At 45.3% G+C, this 14863-nt stretch overlaps 1 protein-coding gene across 1 annotated transcript in view; it reads left to right on the top strand.

The window, feature by feature from the left end:
* KIAA1147 (KIAA1147 ortholog) overlaps positions 1 to 14863 on the top strand; it is a 47705-nt gene that overhangs the window by 23722 nt on the left and 9120 nt on the right. The window contains exons 4-5 of the mRNA XM_029233098.1: positions 10176 to 10329; positions 14305 to 14443. Coding sequence (XP_029088931.1) covers positions 10176 to 10329; positions 14305 to 14443 — 293 coding nt within the window. The remainder of the gene's footprint in view (positions 1 to 10175; positions 10330 to 14304; positions 14444 to 14863) is intronic.

Raw genomic sequence — 14863 nt, 5'->3', positions numbered from 1 at the left:
GTTGTGTCAGGTCTTAGTTGTGGCAGGCAGGCTCCTTAGTTGTGGCATGTGAACTCTTAGTTGCGGCATGCATGTGGGATCTAGTTCCCTGGCCTGGGATCGAACCCGGGCCCCCTGCATTGGGAGTGTGGAATCTTAACCACTGTGCCACCAGGGAAGTCCCGTGTGTGTACTTTAATATATACATACTTGGCACTATACGACATACATACTTTTATATCATATGCGTTTAAAAGTTATTGTTATTTTAATTTTTGATATAATCTATCTTGATCATCATCTTTGAAAGAATATGAAATTGTGGGAAAAAAATGTTTATTATTGAAAAATTCATGTGAACGTACAAATGAATTTTAACAATTCTTCCAAATCTTAACACCCAGTGAGATATCCATTGTCAGTATTCAGCGAATGCCATTCTAAAATAGACATAATTTTACAAAAATAGGATTAATATTTTATGAAGATTTAATTTTATCAAATAGGCTAATTTGAAATATATTTATTTGTAAATATCAGAAAAAGAGTAAGTGAAACTGAAGGAATTGTCAAACTTTAATATTTTTTTCACAGTAAGATATGTTATTTCTTAGAATGTTCTTCCAGAGTTAAGAAAAACTGCAAAACATGAAGATACAGTGTCATTCTTATTGAGAAATAATGTATATATAATAAAGTGCACAAATCTTTGTATAGGTATCATTGGTGATTTTAGGTTGTGTTTTTTTAGTTGTAGACAGTCAGGTATCTTATACTTCTTCCCAGAACCCCTCCCCGACTTTACTTCTCAACTTTCATATACTGTGAGATTTATTACATTTAGTTCTGTAATCACAATTCCCATGATTCTTAAGTCTCAGTTATATGTTTACGACCACATCCAAGGCTTAACTGTGGCTTGCTACGTTCCAGAGCTCCTGATTTATTTCTTGGTTGGTTAGATTTTGCCATCAGGCATCTTTTGTTTCTTTTTTTTTTCATGAAAGGATCATGGGTGCTGCCTTCTCTGAAATCTCGCATGCTTGATCGTATGGGTCTTTTACCTGTACTCTTGGCTGGGTAGACGATCCTAGAATCTTTTCTTTCTTCCTCTCAGGATGCTGTAAATGTTGTGCAGCAGTATTCTGATATTGGTTGTCTCAGAGAAGTCTCTTTTGTCTAGATCCCTATAGATTCTTTATCTGTGACGTTTCTGAACAGCTTTTCTCTGGGGTAGTTTGTCCCTTTTTATCTATAGATATGACATTTATTTTTAATTTCAGGAACCTTTTTTTCTACAATAAAATACTAAACTTTTCCTCTGCATTTTCCCTTCTTCAGGAACACGAGTTATGTGTATGTTTTCTCCCCATTGTCCTCCATATTTTTCATTTTGATGATTTTTTTTTTCTTCTTTTGTGATACGTGGGCCTCTCACTGTTGTGGCCCCTCCCGTTGCGGAGCACAGGCTCCGGACGCGCAGGCTCAGCGGCCATGGCTCACGGGCCCAGCCGCTCCGCGGCATGTGGGATCCTCCCGGACCGGGGCATGAACCCGTGTCCCCTGCATCGGCAGGCGGACTCCCAACCACTGCGCCACCAGGGAAACCCTTGATGATTATTTTAATAGCTCTATAGTGCTAGAGCTGTCTCATTAGTTTACTCGATTATTCCCTGTGGTTAAGCAGTTAGCATGCTTCTAATTGTTTTAACTGCTCCTCTACATTTTGGAGCTGTGATACATATTTTTCTGTATTTGAAACATTTCCTCAGTTTTGTGTCTCAGAAGTAACATTGAATTTAAAATAAAAAACATTTTTATTGGGATCTTGACACTTTAAAAAAATTATTATTGCTTTTGAAAAATTAATTTCCCAAGGAGGCAATACATACTCGTCGTTCAAAAGCCAAAAGTTATAAGGAGGTATTATATTAGAGTCCTGGCTAAATGGTGATAACGGAGGCCCCAAAATACACTGGCTCAAATAAGACAGAAGATTCTGCCCCATGTAATGTTCTAGAAGTAGGAGGGTGGTCAGGGTGAGCAGCCTCCTGTCCCCACCATTCAGGGCCCACGCTGCTTCTCTTATTATTCTGCCATATCCTAAGAGTGATTTTGTGTTCTAAGGTGTTCTTCTCACCTGTTTGAAGCTGCTTACCACTATTATGTCTGCATTCCCGCCCGTAGGGAGGAATGAAGGACCCGGAAGTTGCATACATCACTTCTCATATCCCATTGTCAAGTCCTCAATCACAAAGACACACCTGACAGCACAGGACCCTGGGAAAGGTAGTCTCTAGTTGGGTGACCTTGTGACCGGTTAAAATTCGGGGACTCCTGTTGCAAACAGCAAGAAGAGAAGAATGGATTTGGAGGAAATTTTAGCAGCCTCTGCTTCAGTTTGCCCCCCTGGCGACCTAGGTATCCGTGTGTACTCTTCTTCCCAGACATAGAGGACATTCCTCCCACCCCGAGACATCATAGAGTCTCATGTGGTTAATGTTTCTAGTCTAAAATCCAGGGTTTCTGTGTGATTTGAGGCAATCAGGACATGGTTCTCTTATCCTGGAAAGCTATGAAAGAACAGTCACGTCCTCCATTCCCACTTCCCAAATGCAATATAGAAGTAGAGAAGGAACCACAATACAAGCTCCCACTTGAAAAAGAAGAATCAGAAATAATTTGAGGGGTCGTTAGTCCATAATAATAATGAAATTTGCTGAGTAGGGTTGGCAGAGACCCCTTGTCCTCACAGAGCAGTATGCTCCTGGCTACACCTTGGTTCTGCTGACTAGAATCTCCTTGTCCATTTTCCTCCATGGCTCCTGGCTTTGCCTTCTGAGGGTTCTTTATCCATTTTGTGCCATAACCACTTTTGAAACAGGCATTGGTGAACATTGGAGAAAGCTGCATGGCTTTGGAACATGTTTCCTGCTGGTGTGGATTTGGGGGTCTAGTGATTTCTTTAAGGGTTGAGAAGTCAGCTGCTTATATAGGCCAAGAACATGACAATACGGATGAGATCCGGCGATTTCAGGGTGGTATGGCCGTAGACAAGAATATGAAAATACAGATCCCTCAAAAACTGAATAGGCTTCTTGGTCTGTTTGCTTCCACTCAATTCCATGTAAAAATATCCACTGCCAAAGATCTCCTCTGGGTCTTAGTTTTTAAGTCAGTAGATGGTGGCCTAGTTACTGATCACTGTTCTTGGCCTATCTATCTTTCCCTGGTTTTAATGGCAACTACCTTGAGACTGTAGCCTAAATCTGGGCTTTATAAATGGGCAGACTCCCACGTCTGGGAGAGTTTCTTAGAGACTTTGAGAGAAATTCTTATCTCCTGCATTTTTTTTTTAACGTCTTTATTGGAGTATAATTGCTTTACAATGGTGTGTTAGTTTCTGCTGTATAACAAAGTGAATCAGCGATACGTATACATATATCCCCATATCCCCTCCCTCTTGTGTCTCCCTCCCACCCTCCCTATCCCACCCCTCTAGGTGGTCACAAAGCACCAAGCTGATCTCCCTGTGCTATGTGGCTGCTTCCCACTAGCTATCTATTTTCCATTTGGTAGTGTATATATGTCCATGCCACTCTCTCACTTCATACCAGCTTACCCTTCCGCCTCCCTGTGTCCTCAAGTCCATTCTGTACATCTGCGTCTTTATTCCTGTCCTGCCGCTAGGTTCTTCAGAACCTGTTTTTTTTTTTTTTAGATTCCATACATATGTCTTAGCATACGGTATTTGTTTTTCTCTTTCTGACTTACTTCACTCTGTATGACAGACTCTGGGTCCATCCACCTCACTACAAATAACTCAATTTCGTTTCTTTTTATGGCTGAGTAATATTCCATTGTATGTATGTGCCACATCTTCTTTATCCATTCATCTGTCCATGGACACTTAGGTTGCTTCCATGTCCTGGCTATTGTAAATAGTGCTGCAATGAACATTGTGGTACATGACTCTTTTTGAATTACGGTTTTCTCAGGGCATATGCCCAGTAGTGGGATTGCTGGGTCTTTTAAGGAACCTCCATACTGTTCTCCATAGTGGCTGTATCAATTTACATTCCCACCAACAGTGCAAGAGTGTTCCCTTTTCTCCACACCCTCTCCAGCATTTATTGTTTGTATATTTTTTGATGATGGCCATTCTGACTGGTGTGAGGTGATACCTCATTGTGGATTTGATTTGTATTTCTCTAGTAATTAGTGATGTTGAGCATCTTTTCATGTGTTTGTTGGTAATCTGTATATCTTCTTTGGAGAAATGTCTATTTAGGTCTTCTGCCCATTTTTGGATTGGGGTGTTTGTTTTTTTGATATTGAGTTACATGAGCTGCTTGTATATTTTGGAGATTAATCCTTTGTCAGTTGATTCATTAACAAATATTTTATCCCATTCTGAGGGTTGTCTTTTTGTCTTGTTTATAGTTTCTTTTGCTGTGCAAAAGCTTTTAAGTTTCATTAGGTCCCATTTGTCTATTTTTGTTTTTATTTCCATTTCTCTAGGTTACCTCCTGCTTTTTGGGTACAGAGGAATTGGTTTTTTCAGTCCCATGGGGTCCCAAATATTTCAAGCCTCAATTAATTTATATTGCAGAACTCAGAATGTACACCCTTAGCTGTATATCCCACCATTTCTGCTTGCAAACTGACCAAGTCTTGCTTATTTTCCTCTTGCTGTTGTAGTAGTAAGATGAAAACTACTAAAAACTAAAAACATCAAGGAGCTATCAGTGCTCTGTATCTCACTGCTTCCCTTAAAGTTACAAGTTCAGATGATACAAGGCCTGTCTTCCAAGTTATTGAAGTTCTAGCAAAGTTTTGTTTGTTTGTTTGTTTTTTAGCGATCTTCCCTTTCTAGCTACTAAGCCAATGCTACAGTGTGGTTTTTGATACTATGGTAAATCATTCCTAATATCATTTTCTGCTTTAGCTCAAATCCAGGCTAAGTTGCTATAACAAAGAAACCCAAAACACAGTGACTCAAACAAGGTAGAAGTACAGCTTTTCTAGCATGACCACCCCAGAGGAAGGGAAGTAGTCCAGTGTGGTAGATGGCTTTGTTCCACTGGGTCATTTCTGGGACCCAAGTCTTTCTGTTTTGTGTCCTGCCATCTGCTAGAGTATTGTCCTCACCCACATGGTAAAAGTTGATTCACCATTACTAGGTCTTGCAGGAACGGGAAACCCACAGGAATCCCAGAAATTGGACACATCGCTCCTGCCCACGTTTCATTGACTTATTCTTAGTGTCTAGCCACACCTAGCAGCAAGACAGTCTAGGAAGTGGGGTCCTTAACTGGGTGGCCATGTGACCAGCTAAATTTTGGAAGGTTCTGTTACTAAGGGAAGAAGAGTGGCAGTCTCAACCACTGGCATAAAATGAAGTCTTCACCCAGTTCCCATATCCATCCAATAATCCCAGTAATCACTGCTGATTTCCCATGTATCTTTCCAAAGTTTGTCTATATACAAATACAAATGTATATTCTTATTTTCCCTCTTTTCATACAAAAGGTGGCATGTTATACATGTTGTTTGCACCTTGCCTTTTTCATTCAACAATATATCTAGGAGATCTTCTCATATTAGTACATGGAGAGCTTCTTCACTGTTTCTCACAGTTGTGTTACGTGCCCTGTGTAAAAGAACCATGCTTGCTTTATCAAGTTGCTTACTGATAGACATTTGGTTGTTTCCAGTCTTTTGCTGTTATGAGGCTGCACTGAATACCTATGAGCAAGTATAATTTCACACATGAGTAGTATATGTGTACATTAAATTTCTAGAAATGAAATTGGTGATTCAAAGAGCATATGTGTTTGTAATTTTAATAGATATTGTCAAATTGCTTTACATAGAGATTGTACCATTTTACATGCCCAGCAGTAATGCAAGAGAATGCTGTTTCCTCACAGCATTGTCGACACAAAAATACAACTTGTGGATTTTTGGCATTCTGATTGGTAAAACATGGTACGTGAGTATAATTTTAATTCGCAGTTTTCTTAGGAGTGAGGATGAGCACCTTCATACATGCTTGAGTCATATATATTTACTCTTCTGTGAACTGTTCCGAGCCTTTGCTACATTTTTTTTTTTTTTTTTTGCGGTACGCGGGCCTCTCACTGATGCGGCCCCTCCCGCTGCGGAGCAGAGGCTCCGGACGCGCAGGCTCAGCGACCATGGCTCACGGGCCCAGCCGCTCCGCGGCATGTGGGATCTTCCCGGACCGGGGCACGAACCCGTGTCCCCTGCATCGGCAGGCGGACTCTCAACCACTGCGCCACCAGGGAAGCCCCTGCTACATTATTTTTTGATCGTTGTTTTTTTCTTACTAATTTCTAGGAGTTCTTTGTGTAATATGGAGATTTGTTCTTTGTGATATTTTTTCCACTTTGTCGTTTGTCTTTTAACATTACTTTTTGTCATGCAGATGTTTTTCTTCCTTGAGTTCGATGATATTCCTATGGCTTCTAGATTCTGAGTCATAGCTAGAATGGTTTTGGTGATTAAAGAGGGCTCAGGATAACATGAGAGAAGGACTTGCATGAGAAGGTATGAGGAAAAGAAAGAAGTGTAGTGATGTAAGCCCAGGTCTAGGCAGGGGTGATACTTGACTGCAGCAATGACTTTTATATAAATTAACTAGACTTGATTTTTGAAAACACTGAATCCATGTTTTATATTTATTCTTACTTATGATTTCCTAACGTTATTTGTTAGTATTTCATCCATAACTCTTGGCTTCGATATCTCCCTAGTTAGAGAGTCTTTTCTATGACTATTTCTTATTAATCAGAAGATATTGGAGAACTACTATATAATTTTAAAGGATTAATTTTAAACCACATTTTTGACCTTGCTTAGATCATGTTCAGACAACCTACTGTAAAATAACATTTCAGAGACAGTTGGTATAATTTGAAAGTGGACTGGGTATTAGTTTGGATCAAGGCACATTATTTTGTTAGGCAAGATAATGCCGTGGTGGTTATGTTATTTTTTAAATAGACTTTATTAGTTAGAGATGTATGCTGACATATTTATGGGTAAAACGTTATAAGGGATTTGCTTTACAACATTTCAGGCAAAAGAGTGGTGGGTGGGCGGGCGGATAGGGTATAGATGTAACCATATTGATAAAATATTGTTGAAACTAAGTGATGGATAATGGGGTCTATTATTCTCTTCTTTCTACTTTATGTTTGAAATTTTCCATATTGAAAAGTTTAAAAAGACTAAATATAAAATTAACATAGAGTTATTGCAGAAAACTGAAAAATGGACAAAGGCTAACGGGAAGAAAAGAACGGGCTTCCCTGGTGGCGCAGTGGTTGAGAGTCCGCCTGCCGATGCAGGGGACGTGGGTTCGTGCCCCAGTCCGGGAAGATCCCACATGCTGCGGAGCGGCTGGGCCCGTGAGCCATGGCCGCTGAGCCTGCGCGTCCGGAGCCTGTGCTCCTCAACGGGAGAGGCCATGACAGTGAGAGGCCCACGTACTGCAAAAAAAAAAAAAAGAACGTAATCCCACTAGCCAGACATATCTGCTGTTAACATTTATATCCTTCTGGTCTTTTTACCATGTATAAATGTGTACATACACATTAATTTAAAAAAAAAAAAAAGAATGTTGAGGTCGTTCAGTATCTAAATTTTCTAACCGAAAGGCATGTTAACGTTTCACTGATCATGAATAATGATACTCCTTGTCGTCATTTTGCTGGTTCCATAGCGTCTCAGTATACAGACGGATTACAGGTTATTCAGTTGTTTCACTGTTATTGGGCTTTTAGGCGGTTTCTTATTTTTCACCACCGTGAACATGAGTATCCTTACGGGTAAAATGATTGTTCATATCCATATACAGATCTTTAGGCCTCGTTCCTAGAAATGGAATCATTGGGTTTCAGGGTATATACAGGGTACAATTGGATACAGATTTCAAGTGACCCTTCAGAAAGGTGGTACCATGTTGTACCTGCACCAGCAACAAGTGGGAATGCCTGTTCTTCTGTACTTGCAAGGCCAGAAGACAGACTGGTGCAGAGCAGTAACGAGTACACAGGAGCGATGAAGTGTAATTGCTGTACAGAGGCATCTCTGATACTTACATTGGGTGCATTATTGCCTGGTGTGGTGGGGAAGGGAGGGTTAGTTGCGGTGGGCATCAGCATGGACGCATAGCTTATGTTGTATCAGTGAAGGGGCTGCGGGCTTACGTAGCACCCCAGTGTCTCTGGTCCTTCAGGGGAATCCTTGATCTGGCCCAGAGCCCGTGGCTTCAGGTCAGTAGCACACATTGTGCTGGTTACTCTCTCATTTTTACATTGTCATGTCTCTTGGGCACTTTCCATAGATACTTGGGCTGTGTTCCTTAATCCATGTATCTGTGTAGGTAAGATCACAATGAGAAGCCCGCGCAATGCAAGGAAGAGTAGCCCCTGCTCAACGCAACTAGAGAAAGCTCGTGCATAGCAACGAAGACCCAACGCAGCCAAAAATAATTAATTTTTTAAAAAAATGTAAATTTGCCCTAAGTTCTCTTCCAGGGCTTGGCCTGAATCTTCCCCATTTACCCACTGTTTCCGAACCCTCCCTGTGCACCTAGCTAGACTGCCCCATGTGCTAGGGAGGAAGGAACCTAGTGTTCTGTGAGGGGCTGAGATATGTGAGGCCCATTTTCTGCTTAACTCCATTTACACCTCAAAATGATATCGTGGTGTTACTAGTATCTGTGTTTTTAAGGAGGGGAAAAAAAGCAGATTTTGAAAAGTTCAGTAGCTTGACCGAGATCTCACAGGGAAGAAGTGGCAGCCGTAGCCTTGACACGAGGAGCTGTACGTCCCTCTGGAGCAGAGATGTTTGGGGAGCAGCTGGGTACCGGTTGGACTGTGCAAATCTTGAATCTGAGTTTGTGTCAGTGTTTGGAGGAAGCCGGCAGTGACAGGTTGGGGGCATCATTGCCTTTCGGCCATCATTGTACCAGGGCCAACCGTAATTGGTGATGCCTCCCCTTGCTCAGTAAAGCTATATTTTGATTCTTTTTCAGTGTAAGAGAATAGAAATTATAGGGTTCTAAAGAAATTTAAACGGACTAAAAAGGTTTTAGTGCCTTTTATTTCTCCCTGTATTCGTTTTCTAACGCTGCTCTAACAAAGTACCAAAAACTCGGTGACTGAGAACAACAGAAATGTATTATCTTACAGTTCTGGAGGCTAGAAGTCTAAAATCAAGGTGTCAGCAGGCTTGGTTTCTCCCCAGGGCTCCGAGAGAGAATCTGTTCATTGCCTCTCTCCTGTCTTCTGCAGTCTTTGCTCTACCTTGGCTTGTAGATGCATCACTTTGATCTCTGCCTTCATTTTCACATGGTGTTCTTGTGTGTGTGTGTGTGTGTGTGTGTGTGCGTCCAAATTTCCCCTTTTCATAAAGACACCAGTGATACTGGATTATGGCCTCATTTAAAATTCAACCCATTGTGCTGTCAGTAATCATAGTGCCAATATGGTACCCACGGTCCTCCTGTGCTTGACCTGAAGACAGGACTGGATTCTCCATTGTCCAGATGCTCCAAGGCCTCAATGTTGCTTTCTTGATTTGGGGGTTAGTTGACAGAACTACCCACAGCCGAGTCTCTGCCACCCGAGCAGCCTAGGTTGGGGAATAAAAGAGATTCTGAGCTTTTTATTACTTGGTGCAAAAATTATAAGCCCTTCGTGACATCCAGTAATTGTTTTCCGTTATTTGAGACATTGAGGGGTACTCTTCCGTCTTATTCTTTTGTATCAGCAAGGCAAGAACACGAGCATGCTTTCTAAACAAAGAGCAGCTTTCAAGCAGGGAATTTGTGGTCTTCCAAGTTACCCCTTCTCTGGGAAGCATCCTTTGCTCGAGAACAATAGATATTAGTTACAGTCTGTTAATTCCTCCTCTTTCCCAGGAGGAGGAGATTGCGTCCACAGCACTGTTGGGGAGTTTCAGAGCCTACGTTAGAGTTTTTCATAAGGAAGCTTCTGTAACACCAAAGGAGGCGTTCTAGGCGACCTCAAGAAGGGGGTCTTTTAGTTTATCCAGGCCTTTGCCCTCCCCACCCCCATCAAAGTAGTACTTCCCTTGGGGCCAGGGAGTGAGTGGCAGGTCTGTGGGAAGAGCCACTCTCACTGTGCGTGTGTGTCGTGCAGACACCAGCTGGAGACACCGGGACATTACTCTCGTCTGGCTGCATTCTACGAGGACAAGAAGGGGGTGCTCCGTGCCAGTCCGGGGAGAGGTGGCAGCCTGCCCCCTGTCTACTGGCTGCCTTCCATCCACCGGTACATGTACCCCGAGATGAAGGTAGGTCAGCCCCGGACTTAGGTCTGGGGACAGCAGTTGTTGATTATTGTTTTCATGAATAAGGAAATTGTCTTGGGCTGATGCCCAAAGTCTGCTTTTGATAGAATAGGATTGTAACCTAGCATTTGATGCTTTTAAAACATAAGGCAAGTTATCTTAAACTAACATGCTTTCTAATACTTCTGTAATCATGGTGCAGAGCCGTACTCATAGGCCAGCGGTGGTGGACTCCTGGTTCTAGCGATTGCCTCAGGCAGTTTAAAGGTAGACATTTGAACTAAAGATGAAGCGTTTGCGCAGTTAAGATATTTCTTAGTTACAGTAGTTTCGGTATTCCTTTATTGTGTATTTTTTTTCTTTGTAAATACTAGAGTATGTTTATTTACCATTAATGACACACCCAGCCAAGTGTTAGGCGTTGGGAGGGTACAAAGATCACCCCTCCTCCTCCTTTTTCCCCCATGCCCCCTCCTCCATCCTGCACTTCCCCCTTCCCATCTCCCGCCACCTACAGGTGGTCACAAGATACTTCAGTGGAAATTTCAGGCTCCCTGGTAGAGAAATTATGCCATGAGTTCTAGAGAACTCTGGGAAGGCATCTTGCAAGAGGAGTTGGTCCTTGAAGTATTTGTCTGGGGGAAAGTGAGGGGAGCTAATTCCAGACTGAGGGAAGGCATGAGCGACAGTGGGGACCACGATCCGTCACTTTGTCAGCACCTTCTGTGAGTTAGACATTCTGCTAGCTATTTATCAGTGACTGGGATTGAATTTCAATGTCAGCTGGCCAGGACAGAAAGGATTGGAAAAATAGGTTGGAATCAGATTGTAGAGAATCTTCAATACTAGGCCATGGAATTTGAACCTGAATAAGTAAGTACCAGTTAGGGTCTTGTTAGGAAAACACAAACTATGTCAGATATTTCGAACTAATTCAATACAGGGAATTGGTAATACAGGAATTGGAAAACCAGAGGCACGGAAAGGTAACAAGATAACCTAAACACCAGAAATACAGACAGCGGCACCACCCTATATTAGTTATCTGTTGCTGCACCACGGATTGCCCCCACATTAACGGTTTAAAACAGTACATATTTGTTTCTGTGAGTCAGGGATCCAGGCGTGGCTTAGCTGGGTCCCCTCTTCATGGTCTCTCATGAGATTGCAGTCAAGGTTGGGGTCTTATCTGAAGGCTTGACTGGGGAAATAGCCACTTCTGAGCTCACGTGGTTGTTGGGAGGATTGAGTCCCTTGAGGGCTGTTGGACTGAGCGCCTTGCGGACTGTTTGTTGCCCCCAGTGGGTCTCTCCGCGACATGATGGCTTGCTTCATCACAGCCAACAAGTGAAGAAGACTGTTGGCGAGATGGAAGTCATGATCCTTTGTACCTAACCGTGGAAAGTCACAGCCCTGCAATGTTGCCGTATTCTCGTGGTTAAAAGCAAGTTCCTCAAGAGGAAGAGGGGGTTGCATAAGGCCATAAACACCAATAGGTGGGGACGTCCCTGGGGGTTTGGAGGCTGCCTGCCACGTGCTCCCGGGGCTGGAGTAACAAAGAGGGAAAAGTGACGTTATCAAAACCGCAGGAGCTGGAGGAGGGGCGCTGCACAGCTGGCGCTCAGGCCGCTGGCACTGTGCACCTGTGACGTGTTAAGACATTTTAAGTATATAGTTTGGTGAATTTTTTACAAAGTGAACACATACATAAAGAAAAATTTTAAATAAGCTTATAAAGTAGAGGTCAGATTTAAGACCGTTACAGAGGGGAAAAAAAAAAAACCTGGAAAGTGAGAGGAATGCAGGATCGCAGTCTCTCTGAGGCCCAACGGTGGCTGGTCAGTGTTCCCCCAGGGAAATGGGAAAGTGGGAGAGAGACAGAAATGGGGGGAGTGAGCCGCAGGAGCAGATGCATTTCCTAGGGGGCTGCAGGTGAAAGGTGAGGGACGAAGCGTGAACCCCGAGGGACTTGCCGGCAATGGTGAAAGAACAGGAAGAGGAGAGCGTAGCTGGCATGAAAGGGCAGAGGGAAGACAGGTGGGAACTGGGCAAGTCAAGAGAAGCAGCTGCAAGGCCACGAGGAGGGAAACGGCTTGGAGCAAAAGCAGGAGAAATGTGGGTGGCGCTGTGCAGCTGGGCCTGAGATGGGTCGAGGCGCGGTCTGCGGGGCCGCCTCTCTCCGAAGTGAGGAGGGCCCCTCGCCGGGCCCAGGAGGGGCAGCCTCCGCACGCCCTCCTGCAGTCCCCCGCCCTCCCATCGCGGCTCGCATCAGCCTGGCCTTTAAGGGCTCGTGCGCCCGCCTCTGCCGCCAGCCTGTACCCTGTGCCAGGGCAGGGCCTGGCCTCCTGTTCATTGTGGAGCCAGACTGCTTAGCTCAGGGCACAAAGCGAGCACGTGGGAAGTGCTTCCTGCCCGAAGGCACACGTGTCCATGGATGAATGAATAAATAAGTACAGGCAGAATTGAGGGCTGCTGGTTTACTCTAGGATTCTAGGGCCCAGGACACAGTTGGGCAAAACCCTGCCAGGCCTTCGTGCAGGAGAGGCACACGTTTAGGGCGTGAAGATAAGCAGAGTGGGCGCTGAGAAGAACCTGAGGGGCTTTGGCTCTGTTGTGTCTGGTTGGCGGGCGGAGGCCGGCGGGGGCTGAGCGGAAGAGTCAGGAGAAGGGAGGGAAGCAGAGGACGCGCGGATTTCACGAGACAGTGCGACTGGACGCAGTGAGCAGCCATGGTCGCGCGCTGCCCCTCCTCCCGGAGAGCTGGGACGTGGTGGCAAAGGAGTGGCAGAGGGCAGGCGGGGCCCCTCGGGGGACAGCCCTTCCGCAGGCACGGGGCGGGGGGTGGCTGTGATGCGGGGCGATGCCTTGGATAGGGAAGCCCTCTCCCGGGTGGTCCGGAGGAGGGGGCCTGGTGGAGCGCTGCGGCCACCCCGGGGCTCGGGTGGCGGGTGCCCCAGGGGGCTGCCAGGTGTCACACCCAGCGCACGGCCTTGGTGCCGGTGGCACCTGCCTCCAGAAGTGCTCTCACCTGCGTCCCGAACGGGTGAAGAGCAGTGTCCCTTCTGACGCTTTAGCATGAAAGTGACCTTCCAGAAGGCTCACAGAGCACCTGGCTTGAAGCCTCACGTCTCGTCGGCGACAGTTGTGGCTGCTGCATGTGGCTTTTCCCACGTGCTAAGGGTTCCACACGGTTTTTCTCAAATGGTCCTTCTAGCCAGATGAAGGATGTGACAGTGGTCTCCCGATTTTACAGATGAGGAAAGAGAGCCCGAAATGTTGGCTGGCTTTCCCGAGGCTTCCCTGTGAGTAGAGGGCAGAGCAGGACAGGCCCCCAGCTTTCCCTGGGTCAGAGCTCGAGCTCCTGACCCCGGGATATGCCTTGGCGGCAGGGGTCCGGGAGGCGACCCTCAGGGTTGAGGGTCCTCGCATCCAGCACTGAGAGGAGGCGGAGGTGGGCTTAGGTGCGGGGGCTTGTGTCAGGGAGCCCCGTGGGGTAACCTGTCATCTGTGCCCACACGTCACCTCGCACGGGAGCCGGGTCCCTGTACGCTTGGGGTCTCACCCGGGACTGTCAGCGCATCCTTTTCTTCCTTCCGGTGCTCAGTTGTGTTGGGAGCTGAACGTTCTCACTGAGGTGTCCGTCACCTCGGAGAGACTCTCAGAAGTTACGTCCAGCTTCGCTTCCTCTGTACCGCTTCCCCCGGTTGAAGTAGTTTATAAGATCCCTAAACTCACACGTCGGTGTATCAGGGGAGCTGTTGAATGATGGACCTCTAGTTTAAAGATAAGACTTTGAAAGTGAAAAATACCATTTTACGTGGAAGTAACCATCCCTTATTGAATCTGTTTGGTGGTACCTTGTTGTTTTTGTTGTCGTTGTTGGCAGGGGAAGGGGTGGTTAGCATACACCTGTATTGAATATTTTCTGCAATATTTCTAACAAGCTATTCCCCTCCCACCCCCTTTTAATCTTTTCAGATCACACACCCAGCTGGCTGCATGTCTCAGTTTATTAAGTTCTTTGGGGAACAGATACTCATCCTTTGGAAGTTTGCCTTACTTCGAAAGCGCATTTTGATATTTTCTCCCCCTCCAGTGGGCGTCGTGTGCTATAGAGGTAACTAGAAGCCAAAGTCAGGGACTTTTCCCAAGTTCTCTGCAACAGAAACTGCCCCAGTCTTTCCAGTGTTGACCAAGGCCAGAAGGGATTGAGCCATATCAGGGCTTCAGGGGTTTTAAGCCTGGGAGTGACACGGTTGGATTAGTATTGTAGAATGTGGACTCTGGCGGTATGGAAGACGGATCGGGTAACACGTCAGTGGTCTGCTGAGGGAGAAGGGTCTGGGTTAAAGCAGAGAGGATGGATGCTTGATATGTTTAAGAGAGAAACCTGGCAAAGCCTGGCGTCTGGGTTGTAAGGTTCTGATGTATGTGAGGTAATGGAGGCAGGATCTAGGATGCTGAGGACGGTGAGGCCACCGGGGGGGGACCAAGGAGGAGCAGGTGGGGGGCAGGACGGTGAGGCCACCGGGGGGGG

Source organism: Monodon monoceros, unplaced genomic scaffold (assembly GCF_005190385.1).
Source record: "Monodon monoceros isolate NGI ecotype Baffin Bay Population unplaced genomic scaffold, NGI_Narwhal_1 Super_Scaffold_2, whole genome shotgun sequence".
In the NCBI taxonomy this organism is placed as follows: Eukaryota; Metazoa; Chordata; class Mammalia; order Artiodactyla; family Monodontidae; genus Monodon; species Monodon monoceros.
Note: the sequence above shows the minus strand (reverse complement) of the source record. Positions and strands in the feature narration are given on the sequence as shown.